This window comes from Aethalodelphis obliquidens, unplaced genomic scaffold, assembly GCF_003676395.1.
Source record: "Aethalodelphis obliquidens isolate GAN/ISIS:26980383/991018 unplaced genomic scaffold, ASM367639v1 scaffold21, whole genome shotgun sequence".
Lineage (NCBI taxonomy): Eukaryota > Metazoa > Chordata > Mammalia > Artiodactyla > Delphinidae > Aethalodelphis > Aethalodelphis obliquidens.
The window spans coordinates 16,132,185-16,152,202 of NW_020837965.1; the positions used below are offsets into that span (position 1 = coordinate 16,132,185).

At 41.3% G+C, this 20,018-nt stretch overlaps 1 protein-coding gene and 1 pseudogene across 1 annotated transcript in view; both read right to left on the minus strand.

The window, feature by feature from the left end:
- Positions 1-760: 760 nt before the first annotated feature.
- LOC113627767 (acetyl-CoA acetyltransferase, mitochondrial pseudogene) lies at positions 761-2,158 on the minus strand (annotated as a pseudogene).
- A 6,967-nt stretch (positions 2,159-9,125) lies between these two features.
- Positions 9,126-20,018, minus strand: part of CATSPERB (catsper channel auxiliary subunit beta) — a 125,684-nt gene continuing 114,791 nt past the window's right edge. Inside the window, exons 23-26 of the mRNA XM_027120355.1 lie at positions 18,157-18,292; positions 16,689-16,789; positions 15,916-15,990; positions 9,126-10,756 (exon numbers count right to left, since the gene is read on the minus strand). Coding sequence (XP_026976156.1) covers positions 10,589-10,756; positions 15,916-15,990; positions 16,689-16,789; positions 18,157-18,292 — 480 coding nt within the window. The 3' untranslated portion in view covers positions 9,126-10,588. The remainder of the gene's footprint in view (positions 10,757-15,915; positions 15,991-16,688; positions 16,790-18,156; positions 18,293-20,018) is intronic.

Here is a 20,018-nt window from a genome sequence, read left to right on the forward strand (position 1 = left end):
ATAGGTTCATTTCACTTACATTTATAGTTGTGAAGATCCAGAATAAAATATTAGCTAGCCAGACTCAACAGTGTGTTAGCAATCAAGGAACACAAGAAGGGTTCAAGCGCGGTCAATTTGCAAGTCTACAAGACAGAAAGACTGGCCATAATTTTTCCTCTGCCAGAAAAGAACTTTTCCATTAGAAAAATACACCTTTTCTTCAACATGCCCAAGAGACTACAGTCAGCATAATTAACTAGTAACCTCCCCAAGGTCAGAGAGGAGGCTTCCCTCATTGTAAATACTGAGATCCTGAGGATCACTGGCTCTCTACTAAATACACTCATGTATTCACTAGGTCCTGAATTGAAGAGAGGGAAAAATGTTTGGCCACTCTAGAAAGGAGAGTGCTGGTTGCCACAAACTGGATAAGGTTAGCTATCATCAAAACAAAGGGCCTTAATGTCATTACTGTTCTGACCCTAAAGTTTTACCATTATGCTAAAAATCTAAGTGTCTCTAAATACTAAGTACTTATCTATGTTCCCTATGGTTTTTTTAAAAATGTAAATTAAGATTTATTCTCTAAAATGGAAGCTTCTAGCTACTTATAAGTCACTAATATTGCACAATGGTATTTTAAAAGTATAGCTTTATAACAAAAATGTGTTCAAGATTACAAAAACTGTAAAGTAGAAGAAAAAATTATTTTGTAATCTCAACAGGTTTTGGGATTTGATCTTTTTATCTTATTTTTTAAAAAGAGTTGAAAATAATAAAAAGTGAAACAGATTATTTTCATACAAGCTGACCCAGGGTAATCAGTCACCCTGATTACAGCAGGCCTTTCTGGCTACATAGGGTTGTTGCCTTAGACAACAGAAGTTGTCTACAGCTTTTGGATCAGCATGGCAGAAGCACCTCCTCCTCCGCTGCAAATACTGGCAAGACCACATTCTCCTTGCTTCAAGGCATGAGCCAATGGACAATCCTGGCTCCACACATCCCAACTGTATGTCCGATAGAAACAGCTCCTCCATTGATATTCACTTTTGGGGGATCAATCTCTAGCATTTTAATGTTTGCTAGTATGACTACACTAAAGGCTTCATTTATTTCCCACATTGTAATACTTTTTTTTCAATCCTGCATCTTTTAAGATGCACCTGCATCTTAGGTGCAGCATATGCAGGTGCAACTGGAAAATCAATAGGTTCTACAGCAGCATCAGCAAATGCTGCTATTCTTGCCAGTGGTTTAACATTGAGCCTCTTGTTGCATCTGCAGTCATCAGAACCATAGCAGCTGCTCCTTCATTCAGTGTGCTGGCACTGGGAGCTGTTACTGTACCATTCTCTTTTTGGAAACACGTCTTCAGCTTTGGAACTCTGCTAAAGTCAACATGTTTATATTCTTCATCTTCTTTCACCACTACATCTGGTTTACCTTTTACTGTAATTGTGACAGGAACAACTTCACTTCCAAATTTTCCAGCTCCTCATGCTGCTTTACTTCTGGTATAGGAGTTAACAGCATAAGTATCCTGTTCATCTCGTGCAATATTCAGCTTCTTTGCAGTATTTTCAGCACAGTTGCCCATATGAACTTTATTGTAGACATCAGTTAGCCCATCTTTTACAATCAAATCTTCAAGCTTTACCCCACTATATGGTGTTGCTCCTCTGTTCATTACGTAGGGAACATTGGACATGCTCTCCATCCCACCTGCCACCATCACATCCTGAGGTCCACACATAAGATTCTGAGAGGCCATCATGATAGCTTTCATTCCTGAGACACAAACTTTAGTTTACAGTGGTACATGGAGTAGAAATTAGTAAGCCTGCACCCAGTACTGCTTGCCTTGTAGGGGCTTGTCCTCCACCTCCTTGTAGAACATTAGCCATGTATGCTTCTTTCACTGCTTCTTTTGGAAACCCTGCCTTTTCAATGGCTCCCTGAATTGCAATGGAACCAAGCTCAGTGGCTGGCAGAGAGGAAAGGCTGCCTAGAAAGGACCCAGTGGGTGTTCTCGTAGCACTTACTATGACCACTTCATTCAAAGTGGGTTTTGATCATAACTTCGTTCCACATATCTTATTTCCTGCATCCACCTCCGAAGCAGGGGGCTGCGCCTGCGGGCACCACCGCGCAGAAGGGCCACCGGTACAGCCATGGTCACCGAGCGTGGAGCGGAGAGTTACCAGTGGAGAGATGTGGTCGCACGTGGCGGGTCCCTGATCCCGCTTCCTCTATGGTTTTAAAGGTGTTCCAGTGATGCTTATATCTTTTACCTGGAATGACGTGTGTAACCAAAAAAAAAATTATGCATGAGAACAGCCCTGTTTAGAATATGGAATGAACTAAAATTTATTCATAAAAATGAACTAAGAAACTCCTCAAAGGAAATGACTGTGACCGACTTCTTCAGTTTTCCCTGCAGATACCAAACTAGTGCTGGATGCACAAATGAGTGATTAGTACTTGTTAAAACTGATTTCAGTTAGAGGGCAAATTTGAATATTTTCTATGAGTAGGACAGCAGCCGCTTTATTAAGAGGTTTAAATGTATGGGTCCTACTAAAAATGTTGAAGTCAAGGCCTTCCACCTCAAGTGAAAGCTGGAAGATACAGCGGCATTCTAACAGATGCTGGAGTACAATTTTTTTTTATTGACATGGAAAAAGTACAAGATCATTGAGAACAGAGCCTGCATTCATTTATTCCCTTGCTCCCACAATCACTCCTTTCAAAGCCATTCAGCTCAGTTATGCTGGGCTGGTGGGACGATACACAGGCAGAAAAAGAGGCATAGAAGGGTCCTCACAAGGTTGTTTACATTTATAATAGGAGCAGGGGACAGCTATTTCTGTTTTCATTGTTAGAAAACCTTAGATCATTTGGCATCTTTTTTCAGACATGCAAACTGAAAGTAAATAATGTCTTTTTTTAATCAAAAATTTTTATTGAGTTATAATTAACGTACCACATTAAATTAGTTTCAAGTGTACAACATAGTGATTCTATATTTTTATACATTATGAAATGATCAGTGCAATAAGACCAGTTGCCATCTGTCACCATACAAAGTTGTTACAATATTATTGACTATACTTCCTGTGCCGTACTTTACATCCCCATGACTTATTTATTTTAGAGCTGGAAGTTTGTACCTCTTAATCCTCTTCACCTATTTCGTTCACTGCCTTCCAGCCCCTCCTCTCTGGCAACCACTAGTTTGTTCTCTGTAACTATGAGTCTGTTTCTGTTTTGTTTTCTTTGTTCTTTTTTTTTTCCGGTACGCGGGACTCTCAGTATTGTGGCCTCTCCCGTTGCGGAGCACAGGCTCCGGACGCGCAGGCCCAGCAGCCACGGCTCACGGGCCCAGCCGCTCCGCGGCATGTGGGATCTTCCCGGACCGGGGCACGAACCCGCATCCCCTGCATCGGCAGGCGGACTCTCAACCACTGCGCCACCAGGGAAGCCCCCTTTTTTTTTTTTAAGATTCCACATGTAAGCGAAATCATATGGTATTTGTTTTTCTCTGACTTATTTCATTTAGCATAATACCCTCTAGATCCATCCACGTTGTCACAAATGACAAGATTTCATTCTTTTTTATGGCTTACTAGTATTTCAGTGTCTCTGTGTATCACACGTTCTTCATCCATTCATCTACTGATGGATGCTTAGGTTGATTCCATATCTTGGCTATTGTAAATAATGGTGCAATGAACATAGGGGTACATATATCTTTTCTAATTAGTGTTTTCATTTTCTTCAAATAAGTAGCAGAAATAGAAGTGCTGGATTGTACGGTAGTTCTATTTTTAGTTTTTTGAGGAATCTCCATACTATTTTCCACAGTGGCTGCACAATGTACATTCCCACCAACAGTGCACAAGCGTTCCCTTAAGAGATTCAAATCCATACGCAGCTTCAAATATTTTGCACGCATCCTACCATGCTCTCCTGTACTACACAAGGCTGCTCAATGTTCATTTCCCTGAATTTCTTTCTTCTACTCCTTTGTTACTATCTTCTGCCTGCATTCTGCTCTGTTTTTGACCTCTCAAAACCTTTATCATCCTTCAAGATTCAATTCAAACATCACTGAACTGTTTCTTCCTCTCTGCTGCAATAACACCTCCTTTTCACTTTGTTACTACATTGAGCACAAAGTATAAGAAATTACTTTTTGGGGGGCGGAGTCAAGATGCCGTACTAGGAGGATGCGGGATTCACGTCTCCTCACAACTAGGGCACCTACCATGCACCGGTGGGGGACCACGGACACCTAAGGGGTCAGGAGGAGCCCCCAGTGACCAGGTAGGACGTGGGGTGTGAGGGGGAGTGAGGGGGGAGGAGAAGTGAAGGCGGGACGGGTCTGGTGGCCCTGAGAGGTGGCTGGGGGAGGGGAAGGGATCCCACGCCCGAATGGGGAAACTGGGGAACCATTGGGAGGGCAGAGGATCAAAAGGGAGCGTGGCCAGGTTTCTGCTGCCCACTTGGGCCCCCAGGAACCTGTTGAGATCCTGGGCCTGATCCTCTGCCCACCTAGGCTCCCTCCAGCCACTTGGGTCCTGAGGGAGTGGGAGGGAGGGGAGGGGCAGCAAAAGTAAAGGCTGGACCTCCGGGACCTGCACCCCTGAGGGGTGGCTGGGGGAGGGGAGGAGTTCCTACACCCAGCAGGATCCACCCATGGTAAGGGGTCCAGTGGCAATGGGGGAGAACCTGGGGGAGATGGTGGGGGAGGGGCACAAAGGAACGGAAGGGAGTGGGGCCAGTGCTTTCCCTATCCACTTAGGCACCGGGGAGCCTATTGGGCTCCCAGGCCTAATCCTCTGCCCTCGGAGCCTCCCTCCTGCCATGCAGAGCCCAAGCCCCGCCCCTATGCCCCCACCCAGGGCCCCACCTCTACACTCGGAGTCCCCCTCCAACACAATGGGCCTAAACCCCACCCACACACCCTCACCCTGGGCCTTACCTCCAAACTCCTGAACTCCACACTCCACAGGCCCTCCTTTCCAAACGCTGCCTCTCCCCTTCTGCGCAGGGCCTTAGCAGATGCCCCGCCCCACGCTTGAACGTCACCCTGCCTAGGTCCCACCCCACCCTAAACCTCGCCCCTCCCTAAGTTCCACCCCCACCGAAATTTCGCCCCCATAGGCAAGGCTTTTCTTTTTTCTTTTTTCCTCTTTTAAATTGGGCTTCTGTTTTACCTTGTTGATTCATTGTTGTTGATTCTTTCACTTTTTTTTTTTTTTTTTTTTTTGGCGGTACGCGGGCCTCTCAGTGTTGTGGCCTCTCCCGTTGCGGAGCACAGGCTCCGGACGCGCAGGCTCGGCGGCCATGGCTCACAGGCCCAGCCGCTCCGCAGCATGTGGGATCTTCCCGGACCGGGGCACGAACCCTTGTCCCCTGCATCGGCAGGCGGACTCTCAACCAGTGCGCCACCAGGGAAGCCCGATTCTTTCACATTTTTAGAAGAAGCTCAGAAATCAGGTGCCCAGCTGAGACCAGCCACCAGCCAACGTGCCAGCTGAAGGATGTGCAGGAGGGACCATTGGCAAGACCAGCAGAATCACCCAGCTAAGTCCAGCCCAGGCTACCATCTTGAACAAATAAAATGGTTGTTGTTTTTAGTCACTAAACTGTGGAGTTGGTTACATAGCAATAGATAAAGCAATGAGGTAAGAGTGAGATCTTAATATTTGACATCTAGAATGAGAGTAGTAACCAACCCTGTCCTGCTGGTGTTGGGCTTGGCCATGTGATTTGATCTCATAATGGAATATGAGCAGACATGATGTCCATCCCTCACGGGCTTTATATAGTTCAGATGGTTTGGCTGGGTCTCTTGTGTCTGGACCTGTGCCATTAGAAGAGCTGCCCTGGTGGGCCCTGCTCTTTAGCCTGTGTTCCAGAATGACAGACATGTGGGGCAGATCTAGCGGGTGCAGAACCAGCACAGCCAATCCAGAGACCGGTGAGCAAGAAACAGATGCTTATGGTCACAAGTCACTGAGAGTTGAGATTTGAGGGTTGATACTGCTGTAAAAACTGACTAATAAGCTCAACCAAAGATTGAAGAATATAATATGTGATCATTCTCAATTCATTGTCATAGTGATACTGTATTTGATATGCTAGCTAAGACTGCTGGCTGGGGTTCTAATGGACTGGACTGATTAATGCAAATCTGGCCTAATACCAGCACCACGCTAGGTGACACTGGAAGGCCAGAAAGCACCTGACCCAGCAGAGAGAGAAGAGTTCAAAGATGGACAGCACCCAGAAGTCTCTCTCCCCTTTCTTGTCATTAGGGGGCAGATCGAAAAGAGAAGCATCTGAATCTTTTAAGATGTGCTCCCCGACCTTCCCTGTATAATAGCTAACACTTCCACAGCACTTTCTAGGGGCAAGGCTCTGTTCTAAGCACTTTACATATATTAACTCCTTCAATTCCCAAGCAACCAAATGAGGCAAGTAACAACTATTATATTGACAAAGAAACTGAGACACAGAGAAATTAAATAACTTTCTCAAGATGACACAGTTGGAAACTGGATCCCTGATACTGATAGAAATGAGAGGTGCCTAAGATGACTACACCCTGTGTGCTCATTATAGTGACCACAGAGTGGGCACAGTAATCATGGTACAGAGACAACCTGGCCTGGTACAGAGACAACCTGGGCCCCATTGAGGGCCCTGGCCTATTGCTCCATGTCAAGCACAGGCCTTCCCCTGGCTGGGTAGCAGTACACTGTTACTATTCTGCCACTCTGGCTCTGTGTCCCAGTCCAGTGGGGAGCAAGGTGATCACCTCATTATGCAATAGGATATTATGTTGCAAGGACCTGAAGAGCATAAAGAAACAACTTCCTAAGACATCTTGGTAAGATTCATGTGTGATGAAATAGAAGATCAAAGTTGATAAGAATATGCTGTAGCAAAGTTTGGATTAATTCAGTATTCTGGAGCCTGTGAGGATCTCCCATTCCAAAGTAAAGAACAGGCCAGAGCACCACACATTCCCTACCATGAAGACAAACAATACCTGGAAATGTGAGGCCGTACATACCGCATACCATTTAGAATTCCTGCTCTAATAATTTTGGTTCAAAGATGGACAGCTTTGAGTGGGACCTAGCCCAACTCAGGCTGCAGTACAAATTGGTTACTCTTCTCTCATGACCCAGCAGACCTGTGAACAAATTTAAGCCTTGTTTGTGCCAAGAACTGTGAAGGATCTGAGATTTTTATCCTACTTGCTAACTAATGAGGTAGTTCTGGGAATGCTGGGTGAGGACAGAAGACACCTGAGACAAAACAAAGGACTGTTTATTACTTCCAACAACAGCAGTAGCCAGAGTATTAGCATCTTCGCAGCACCCTGAGCCCAAGGGTAACACAAAGCGGGCCAGATGACACGTGCACATATGGTGAGTTGCATTACCTGAAAGGAACCCTGAACTTAGGGAACTAGAATCTTTTTTTTTGGCTGCGTTGGGTCTTCATTGCAGTGCGTGGGCTTCTCAGTGCAGTGGCTTCTCTTGTTGTAGAGCATGGGCTCGAGGCATGCGGGCTTCAGTAGTTGTGGCATGCAGGCTCAGTAGTTGTGGCTTGCGGACTCTAGAGCGCAGGCTCAGTAGTTGTGGCGCACAGGCTTAGTTGCTCCGTGGCATGTGGGATCTTCCCAGACTAGGGCTCGAACCTGTGTCCCCTGCATTGACAGGTGGATTCTTAACCACTGCATCACCAGGGAAGCCCTATGCAGAATTTTCCAATCAGAAAATCTGGAAAGAAGTTATTCTAATTTCCACGTATATTTAAGTGCTGTGTTATAATCAAACATTTAAATTTTTATTACCCATAGGGAGACACAATAATCTTTTCAGCACGTTGGGACTCTAAACAGTTTAATCCCTCACAGTTTGCCTCTGGCCCTATCCTCAGCTCACTTCACGAAAAGATGTGAGGCAATGGGTGGATGCTTTGGGGATTCATTGCATTACTGTTACTCTGTCATCCAGAAACAGGTGGTCTTATGATATAAGGAAGCCTACTGAACGTTCATGCACTGTGGTCTCTTGGACACTGTGATTTCTCTGGCTGGATGAAATATATGTTCCATGTTGGAAATCCCCAGTATACAGGGATGTTTGCTAGCTAGAACACATTAATCTGGGAAATAAGGGGTGGAGAGTGAATGGTTATTTTTAGATTTCACTTAATAAACCTACCAAAAGTTTTGCTTTTTTGTGTTCTAAACTTTGAGCTCTGATAATCAAGTGGCCTATGGAACCAGTGTAGAAATACCAGTGAAAGCAATAATGATCTCACTGAATTGGAAACCAAGACATCCATGTAACCATTTCTGGTTCCTGGTGTATTACGAAAACAGGCACAACAGAGGATAATCAACCTTACTGAGGAAAAATAGAGATGCTATAACACACTGAGGACCAAGATCAATTGGGTGGATCCAAGGCCACAAACTTCTACTACCAAGGATACCCCCAGATAAAGATCAATGGAAACTAACTTACAGCGTAATAGATGTCTGATTACCAAAGGGCAGGTTTACCAAAGGCTCGGATCCTTCACAAATGAAGACATTTCATTCTTCTGGGCAAAGGATCCTAATCAGGTGAGGTGCTGTTCAGAGGCAGGGCAGCACATGGAATGTGTGGTGGAGAGAGAAATCTAATGCCAGCTTTAGCGTTAGTTACAGGGTCACAAATAATTCACATTTCTTGAGTTTTGCTAAAGTATAATAATCATCACCATTTCCTCCTTTTCAACAGAAATGAAGAGAAATTGATAGCACCTAGAGCTTCTGGACTCCCAAGAACAGTGGCTCTATGACGTTACTTCTAGACCCCATCATTAGATATGACTTTGGGTGGTGTCTTTTGGGGGAAGAGGTGAATGAATTTGTGGTTACATGTAGAGTGAATTACCTTAGCAGGGGCATCTTTGAACACACAGGAAGACAGTTGTGTACACGGCATGCATCTACATGCTCAAATAGCCAAAAGATGACGTGTATAGACCACAGTACAGAATCTCAGGTTAAATAACTTTCCCAAGATCACACAGCTAGTAGGTGATGGAGCTAGATAAAAACCAGGCTGTGAGACATTAATACCAGGGACAAATGAGTGTGGGTTATACGAGAACCCTCTGTGCCACCTTCACAATTTTTCGGTAAATCTTAAAGTATTCTAAAAAAAAAGTTTATTAAAAGAAGAAACACAGGTTAGACTCTGGAGCTTACACTTTTAACTTCTGTGCTATGTTTTATCTCTAGAGCCCTGGCCCAAGTGATGTTCTGAGATGTTGACAAACTCCTGTTTTCCTAGGTCTCCAGAATGGTTCTCATTCCTCCCCATGGACAAGAACTGATTGTCCAGATTTTGCTTTGATTTTCTGGCTTTCTGTAGTATCCTTCCAATAAATTGCCCTTTTTATTATAATTAGACAGAATGGCTTTCTATCACTTACAACCTAACAACAACAGCTAACACTTAGAGTATTCACAGAGCCAGGCACTCTTCTGATTACTCTGCATGTATTAATTCATTTGACCCTCACAACAGCCCTATTAGGTAGGTATTAATATTATCCCCATTTTACAGGTGAAAACACTTAGGCACACAGAAATTAAATAATTTGCTCAGGTCACACATCTAGGAAGTGGCAAACCTGGGACGTCTGGCTCCGGAGTCTAATTGTTGGATCTACCTTGCCCACTATCCTCTCAAAAGAACTTTCATGATACACAGATACGGCCACTGTTTACAGTTCTCAGAGCTGGGCTCTCCTGGACTGGATGCCTAGCCTCTCCCTATGTTGTCAAGAGCAGTCTGTGGTTCCTCCTGAGCTTTTCCAGGAGGGTGTCACTCTCTGATCTCCAAATGCAGTGGCCATCTTCTGACTACCTGGGGACAGGTGCTCTGAGAGTACACAGAGGTGAATCTTTTGGAATTCTACATGTTGCATGTAGTTTTGTAAATAAGAACCTCACCCAGACCCCGTGTTCGTCCAACCCCACGATGGGGCCACAATTCATTCTCTTTAGGTGTTACAGTCTGGTTTTGAAGTTGCCTCAAATGGTTTCATCTTTAATTTCCATGAGGCTCTGAAAGCACACATGGACAGGAGCCTCCTTTATCACCCAACCTTCCCTGGCAGGATTGCATTCTACTCATATTCCAATCTGAAAAGGGCAAGGCCCAGAATGGGCTCCAGTCAACAAAAGCTGAAAAATACAGAAAACCCGTTCCACACAGAGATGGTTATCATTTTGTATTTTTCTAAAAACCTCAAGGAAAATCCTCTATTATAAGTGTTGACATAAGAAATTTTCCATGTATTCAAAATAAGAGGATGGAATGGTAAACATGGTGACAAATAGCAATTTGAGTTAAAATGGTAATTCTATAGTATTTTAGCGAGTTTTTACATTAACATTTAAATATATTTTTTTCTAGGAGTTGTCTAATGAAACTAGGAAATAAAGAGAAAATTATGATTACCATTTGTTCACTATTCAGATTTTCAATCGATGAGCCAGCTAATTAGCAGTAATATTTGTTTAATTCACATTGTTTGTCCTAATCAATTTTTTGCATGTATCCCATGGGTGGATGTTACGTATTTGGAACATAAATGCTATAAAAATTAATCCCCCTAGCAGTACAGCTGTTGCGAGGGCAATAAGTGCGGGTCCTGGAAATGGCAGAGGGGCTTCGTCAACATAAATCTGCAACAGAAAAAGCAAAGTCTTTAAGCTTTCTGAACCCAGTAATTCAAAACCCTGAGCTTGACATGATTCCCACAGTGGTGGAGACATTGTTACTCATTTAGCAACATTCTGTCCAGACTAATATAGATATTTAGCTTCCACAAAGCTTACAAACGGTCTCTTGACAATTTGACAGGTGGTGAATTTCCACATGATACATAGGGAATAGGAAATCGATTTATATCCTATTCCTTTATCCTATGTCTTTAGTGGCAGAGGTGGGCAGATAGAACACTTACACAGCAGGAAATCGTTCTGTGTTCAGTTACAGAGGAACAGGCAAAGTGCTGCAGGAACATGGTTAGAAGTGCCTAACTGCTTAGAGTTATCAGGTAATGTGCTTCCTGAGCTGGATCTTGAAGAATAAGAGAAGGAGGAGAAGGTACATTCAAGGTAGAGGGAATAAGCATGGGCTCTTCCAAACTATCTTCTCTTTAGAAATCCTCTGTACAAGTGCTGACATTGGGAAATTTCTGTATATTCAAAATGTTTCCTCTGCCTGAATGGCTAATTAATAAAAACAAGTTCCTAGAGGGGAGACAGGATCGTTGACAGAGGCATAGAGTCGTCTTTTTCTCTGAGACTAGAGGCAAAGATGGGTGCCATAGACGTTACAAGTAGAAGTGGGGGCATGTGGAGAATAAGGTGGTTCAAGCTTATGTTTTCCCAGTGAAGTAGGAAGGAAGATCATGTTTGGAGGTAGAAGAAAGTAGAGATGAATGTGGCGGGAATGTGGGAAAATGCCAGGACAAGATAAAGGATTAAAAAGCTGCTTTAGGGTATAGATCAAGATAAAGGTATCTCCATCCTCCCAGTGACCTAAGGATGTATCTGTTTTTTAAGAAACAGTCCCATAAGCTATGAATTCTTTTATAATTTCTCTCACATCCATTCTTTCTCTTCCACTTTTGTTACCGCTATTGTGAGTTTTAATACCTCACTTTGTATAAATAGGCTCCCCTAACAGCTTTCCATGCTGTCAGTCCATGTTGACATAATAACATTGCCAGATTAATCTTCGTAAAACATCAGTCTGTCTATAAAAATTTTTTTTAAACAAAGAGAGATTGCTTCATTTGTGACGAGAAGAATCTTGACTATATAGAACTGGTACCAGAAATGGAGTATTGTAAGCAACAGAATTCAGAAGGTGGATCTGGCCAAGTGGTGTGGAAAGCAGTGAGAAACTGTGCTTTCCAATCTGGGAGATAATTATCTTCATGGTAATGGACCAGCTGGTTTAACCATGTCCTATTGTACTTGGAGGCTCAGACAATGTGCCCAATGCTACTGGAATTATTGGGGATTTGATAGACAAATATTACATATTGGATATGATATGCTACTTGTATTTTTCAATATGGTGCTACAAGATACCAAAAATCTTTCTTCTAAAGGTGGCCCATCAGAGGAGGTTGGATAATAAGCTTTGTAAGAATGATCTAGTCTGTGGTAAATGAGAGAGACAATTGTGCGCTTCATGTAATCTCAAAACAGAAATTTCTTTTCTATGCTAAAGTTAGGAAGAGCCAGAGGAAACCACCCACTGTAATCATAATCTATCTTTTTCTCTGTTCTGCTTCCTCAGTATTGGATAACTCCCTCCATAGTCCCAACAGTCCTTATGGCTGACAGTAGCTCCTGGGGCTGCAAACTTCCTTGTTCAATGTCATTAAGAAAGAGCAAGTCCATGTCCCAGCACTTTGAGCAAAAGTCCTGTGATTCACTCTGACTGGGCAGGCGTAGATCATGTGCTCATCCCTGAACACCCCTTTTAAGATGTTTAGTAGTTTCTCATTGTTGACAGGAATGTTCCAAAGTTCTCATCCAGACATTCAAGGTCTCCCACGATGGGACCCTAACCTACCCACTTTCTTATATATAACCTTACATTCCAGCCAAATGGATCTACTATTGAAGAGATTGCTTTATGACTTCCTACATGTGTCTTTGCTGCTGTTATTCTTTCCACCCAGAATGCCTTCCTTACCCATTTCTGCCTAAAACAAAATTTCAGTCACCTTATCAGAAAATACAAAAATTTCACTTGCTTAAGTCGTCTACTATATTTCTAAGAGTAGAAACCTCTATCACCTGTGAATCCTGTATTCTCCAGCTAAACTGCTATGTCTAAAGTTCTTGAAAACAGTTTTTTCTTTAAATGTTTCCCTCCCAATCTTCTATGACTATCTAAATATTCCATGCCATGTCTAAAGAAAAGTTGAACTCCAGAATCATAAAAGAGTATGTTCTAGACACAATGTCTTTTTATCATCAAAATACTTCAATTTGTGCTTCTTTAATGCAAAGAATTCACTTAACCAGAGTGCAATTATCAATACCAGGATATTAACTCTGAGACAACGCTATTATCTAATCTCCAGGTTTTACTCAAATTTTATCAATGATTCCAATAATGTCCTTTAGGATGAGAGAAAATCCAAGATCATGCTTTGCATTCCATTGTTTCAGGATACTTGTAAAAGTAGATTTCAGGAACCTTTGTCTTTTGCTATTGTTTCTTAATGATTCTCTTCCTTTATTAACTATGCAATCACTTCCTATTTTTCTTTTATTCATTGTCGTGGTTCTTCCTTCGTTCCTGAAGCTTTGTTTCTCTCTGTTGACACTTCTTTTTAGCCTGAAGAGCTTCCTTAGGCATTTTTTCAGAGAAGTTCTGCCTACAGTGGATTATCTTATTTTTCCTTCATCGGAAATTGACCTTTATTTTCCCCTCATTCCTCAAGGATATTTTCACTAGCTATAGAGTTCTGGGTTGACAGTCCTTCTTCCCTACACTACAACTGTCCCCGGTACATTAAGGATGTTGTACAACTTTCTTCTTCTGTGGTTTCTGATGAGAAGTCAGCAGTCATTCAAATTGTTGTTCACTTACATGTAGTGTTTTTCTCTGGCTGCTTTCAAGATTTTCCTTTGTGTTTGATTTTTAGTAGTTTGATTATGATTTAGGCATTCAGGTGTAGTGTTTAGGCATGATTTTTTTTTTTTTTTCCTCTGCGGCACGCGGGCCTCTCACTGCTGTGGCCTCTCCCATTGCGGAGCACAGGTTCCGGACGCGCAGGCTCAGCGGCCATGGCTCACGGGCCCAGCCGCTCCGCGGCACGTGGGATCCCCCCCGGACCGGGGCACGAACCCACGTCCCCTGCATCGGCAGGCGGACTCCCAACCACTGCGCCACCAGGGAAGCCCGAGGCATGATTTTTTTAACTTCATCTTGTTTGGGGTTCATTAAGCTTCGTGAATTTGTCAATTTTGTGTTCACCAAATTTAGGACATTTTCAGCCTTCATCTCTTCAGCTTTTTTTTTCTGTTTTTTCCCTGTACCAATCTCTTTTTTCCTCTCCTTCATGGCCTCTGGTGACATAAGTGTTAGACCTTTTGATACTGTCGCATAGATCCTTGAGGCTATTCTTTTTAAAATCTTTTTTCTTCAGGTTGAATTTTTACTGATTTATTTTCAAATTCACTGATTCTTTTCTCTGCAATACCCATTCTGCTATTGAGTCCATCCAGTGATTTTAAAATTTTAAATATCTGTACTTTTCAGTTCTAAAATTTCCATTGGGTTTTTTTTTTTAATAGCTTCTATTTCTCTGCTGAGAATTTCTTCCTTTCCCTTTCCATTCATTTCAGAAGTGCTTGCCTTTACCTAGAGCATGGTTATAATAGCTGGCTTAAAATACCTGTCTTGATAACTCCATTTGCTGTCATTTGCTGATTGTCTTTTCTTTCCCTGAATTGCTTATATTTTCTTAATTCTTGGTATACTGAGTAACTTTGGATTGTATCCTGGATATTTAAGATATTACGTTTAGAGACTTTGGGTCCTGTTAAAAATTCTCTGGAAAATGTTGAATCTTTTGTTTGTTTCAGCAGTCAATCACACTGGTTGCATTCAGATCACAAGTAATGCCTTACTGTCTGTGGGTATGGCTTCAATGTCTGCTCAGTTTTCAAAAAAAGCCTTAGCTATGCTATCATGTCTTCCTGTCTCCTTTGCCACTTAGGGGAACTTAAGTGGGTGTTTATATTGTCGTTTTATTTTGAAGCCTTTGCTAAGCTTCTTTAGGTGTGTTCTACTCGTGTGCTGCTTGGTACTCGCGCTAGTACATATACACAATTAGGAATCTCCTCCTCCAGCTCTCTTCTCTTAGGGATTTCCCCCACACTCTCTACTCCTAGAGGCCCTTTTCCTTAGGCCCCTGGGAAGAAAGCTGGGATTCATTAGAGTTTTAGCCTTCTGTACTGCTGTGCTGTTCTATGAAACTGGGGCTGACCTTGGGACAAAGAGATGAGAAAAAAGAGAGAAAAGTAATGGGGATTTTCTCTCATGCTCCTCCTATGACAGATGCTTCTTTTCCTAGATCTAGTGGGATGGATTTTCTCTCAGGGTCTTAGATGTCTGCACTGCTGCCATGGCACCCATCACCGCAGTTGTGCAGATTCATTACTGAGGCAGGGCCAGGATAGAGAAAGGAAAAAAGAGAGAATAAGAGATTTTGTTTTTGATAATGTGGTACCAGTATTTGACAACGAATGAGCCATTAATCAATTTAATCAAATCCTTATTCCATCCCACCCGCCACAGGCAGCAGATATCATTACATGAATAAACAAAAATGAGTCATTGAACATCATAGGGTGATTTGGAGAGACTGACTTTGGTTTTCAATTCTTTTGGATCTTGACGGCTTTGGGAGTATTTAAGACTCTACCGTTACAATGCAAATAACCAAAGGGAGGATAATACTGGAAACTAAAGTGTTACAGACATAGGTCTCTGTGGGGAGTTGAGGGGGGGGGGGTGTCAGAAAACCAAGCTAAATATGGAAGGTGGAGATGGAACAAAAACAAATACAGGCACTTATTAAAATTTTCCCAGCATTAATTGGTCCTGCAACCTATCAAGGGCCCTAACTTCATCACTGCTGATAATGTCACCACCAGTCTCCAGGATCCCCCATCTCCAGGCCTTGTCTATCATACAAATTCTCCCATTTTTTTCTCTTAAGTGTCTCCTGGACGGATGCCTGTCATATTATGTCCCCAGCCACCACTCCCTTGGATACCACTGGATACCTGTGCCTTCACTATACCTGAAATTCTTCACCTAAGTTACAAAAAGAGACCCCTGGAACAACAGACACTCTGAAGTGAAAGAGCTCAGAGCCCTGTGGAAGAAACACACCAGGCATTAGCAACATTGACATGTATGTTCTTTTAAGTAAAAATATACACTGGGGCCACTTTCCCTACAGATTCTGCATAGAAAAATTCCAACCTCTTTTCTAAGGTTCTTGGGCATATACTTCTTGTATCAAAATAAAAATGGAGGGAGAAGGACAAGAGTTAGAAACAGGGATTCGATAGCTGACACTTTTTTCTTTTTGAATGAAGAAACAGAAACATAAAATCTAACATGGCCTTGATGAGTACTTTGGGCTAATCCACATATTCATGGTTTTGAGACGTCCCCTAACTTTTATTGGCTTTCACAACAATCACCTAGATTATGTCAACTTGATGTGTTCTTAGGGGCAGCTGAACCCAGAAGACATGTGTCTGTACATGTCCAGGTGAAGAATACTGAGCCCATTTCCCCCTAACTTTTGGAAACACTTTTTCTGCTCCACCTTGATAATCTATTAGTCTTGCATTTTAGCTCAAAACATGGTAAGTTAATGTTACATTCAACATTCAGATATCTTTAAATATTATAATAGCATCAAGGGAAATGGAGGAAAAATAAACTCCAAATAGTGATGCTATTTCCACCATTCATGGATACCTATCCTTTAAAACTAAAGCCAAAGACATACAGGTTTTATCTAAACTCAAAACAGGAAAAATAAAAATGCTGTCAACTTACCTTTATACTTAGGTTGAGGCCTAAAGGATTATACACTGGAGCATGAAGAATCGATTCTAAGTAGTCTTTCATTTTTTTTACATTTTCTGGCACAGTGTGTTCTAAAATTACACAAAGTATATTTTAAGCACATGTATGCTATTTTCTCATTCTATGTAAAGCTTCTTAAATACAGTAAGGTACAATGAAAGATTCCACTCCATAACATGGCTAAATTATACATAATTTTAGTTCTGTTTGACTCTGTGGAGAATATATTTAGGGGAAATTAGGCCTAGCATCTGACACTGCATCTTCTCAGGGGCATCCCTTTTCTCCCTTTTCTCCATATAGGATGTGAATGTCATCATGGCTAATTTTAAGCGATGAGTGGTTTAACAACCAGTATGCCATATGCTTGAATATTAAACAGTCAGTGCTCAAAAAGAGCAGACTCCAGCACACCATAGAAAATGAGGATGTTAGTTAAAGCAAAATATTTACTAATTCTCTTTGCTCAGTTTTTCAATTCAAAAATGCATATGTTGGGCAGAGTAAGACTCTCACCGAATACCAAATGTCTGGATGCTTGATTACATTTGGAAATTTCATTTGACTCTATCTACTGATCTATCAATCTATCTACCTATTGATCTCCTTAAAAGTACGCATTCGTGAACAAACACAGATGGGCAACAAAGAAGTATATATTTGAGGTAAAATTGAATTGTGGTAGATTTTATTTTACTTATTTAGAAATACTTCTGCATCCTTTCAATTATTTTACCATAAAATATTTAAGAAACTTTTCTCATATAATTAGAAGATAGATCCTATAGATAAGCTGGCAACACGTTTTATATCTCCCTCCATAACATTGCAAAAGCAATGAAAGGAGACACCAGACCAAGGTGTAGCACAAATTCAATCATTTTTGCTGCTAATCTACATAATGGCTCTGAGTCCAGGTCACTGGAAGTGATGATGAAATAAGTGTGAGACACACAGACATAGAAAACAAACTTATGGTTACCAAAGGGGAAGCAGGTGGAGAGGGGATAAATTAGAAGGTGAGTATTAACATATACAGAGTACTATATATAAAATAGATAACCAACAAGGACCTACTGTATAGCACAGGGAACTCTACTCAATATTTTTTTTTCTACTCAATATTTTTTAACAACTTATAAGGGAAAAGAATCTGAAAAAGAATATATATATATATATATATATATATATATGTATAACTGAATCACTGTGCTGTACACCTGAAATTAACATGATATTGTAAATCACCTATACTTAAAAAAAAAAAAAAAAGTGTGAGATGACAGAAGCAGTGTGAACAGCAACATGACAAGTGATTCGACTTCTTTTCCAAAGAACTCTCAACTATCTTTTGTGTAAACAGTTTTGTAAACCACTTCTCTACATAAAAACAACAGTACGCATAGCTGTAATAATTGTAGAAGAAAGCAAACTTTACTTAGGTTCCAGTTTTCCCTGTTATTCACTTCAGTCACAGTAACCAGGTATGGAGTTTCCACTGGGATATGTCCATCCTCACTGTAAATTTTCAAAGAAATTGGATATTGTGTAACTGGAAACTTAAAACGAGGAACCTAAAACGCAAATGCCAAGAATGAATGTAAATTTGGAAAATTCAATACTAACTCTTCATTTCCTGGTAAAGAATGAATAGATGTATTCCCAACAATTTGTCTATTCTATATGAAATGTGCTTCTGAGGGTTTCTGCCTTCACAGAGCATTAAAAAAAAAAAAATCTGTCTTATAGTAGAATCGCTGTGAACTCCAAAAGTAGTGCACAAAGACTGTGGTAACAAAACTCCTGCCTTTCTGTCAGCCTTTTCTCACAGGAATTTGCTATTATGGTATCCACACTTTTTCGGCCAACCCATATACCCTAAGATACTGCATGAATTAGGTCTTGCCCAAATCCCGTAACAACCCTCTCTCTGCCAGTCATCATCTTTTATTTTTTTGAATTTTATCTTATTTTATTTATTTTTTATACAGCACGTTCTTATTAGTCATCCATTTTATACACATCAATGTATACATGTCAATCCCAATCTCCCAATTCATCCCACAATCACCACCCCCCTCGCCACTTTCCCCGCTTGGTGTCCATACATTTGTTCTCTACATCTGTGTCTCAATTTCTGCCCTGCAAACCGGTTCATCTGTACCATTCTTCTAGGTTCCACATATATGCGTTAATATATGATATTTGTTTTTCTTTCTGACTTATTTCACTCTGTATGACAGTCTCTAGATCCATCCACATCTCTACGAATGACCCAATTTCATTCCTTTTTATGGCTGAGTATTATTCCATTGTATATATGTACCACACCTTCTTTATCAATTCATCTGTCAACGGGCATTTAGGCTGCTTCCATGTCCTGGCTATTGTAAATAGTGCTGCAATGAACATTGGGGTGAATGTGTCTTTTTGAATTATGGTTTCCTCTGGGTATATGCCCAGTAGTGGGATTGCGGGGTCAATAAGGTAATTCTATTTTTAGTTTTTTAAGGAATCTCCATACTGTTCTCCAAAGTGGCTCTATCAATTTACATTCCCACCAACAGTGCAAGAGGGTTCCCTTTTCTCCACACCCTCTCCAGCATTTGTTGTTTGTAGATGTTCTGATGATGTCCATTCTAACTGGTGTGAGGTGACACCTCATTGTAGTTTTGATTTGCATTTCTCTAATAATTAGTGATGTTGAGCAACTTTTCGTGTGCTTCTTGGCCATCTGTATGTCTTCTTTGGAGAAATGTCTATTTAGGTCTTCTGCCCACTTTTGGACTGGGTTCTTTGTTTTTTTAATATTGAGCTGCATGAGCTGTTTATATATTTTGGAGATTAATCCTTTGCCCGTTGATTCATTTGCAAATATTTTCTCCCATTCTGAGGGTTCTCTTTTCGTCTTGTTTATGGTTTCCTTTGCTGTGCAAAAGCTTTTAAGTTTCATTAGATCCCATTTGTTTATTTTTGTTTTTATTTCCATTACTCTACGAGGTGGATCAAAAAAGATCTTGCTGTGATTTATGTCAAAGAGTGTTCTTCCTATGTTTTCCTCTAAGAGTTTTATAGTGTCTGGTCTTACATTTAGGTCTCTAATCCATTTTGAATTTATTTTTGTGTATGGTGTTAGGGAGTGTTCTAATTTCATTCTTTTACATGTAGCTGTCCAGTTTTCCCAGCACCACTTATTGAAGAGACTTTCTTTTCTCCATTGTATATCCTTACCTCCTTTGTCATAGATTAGTTGACCATAGGTTCGTGGGTTTATCTCTGGGCTTTCTATCTTGTTCCATT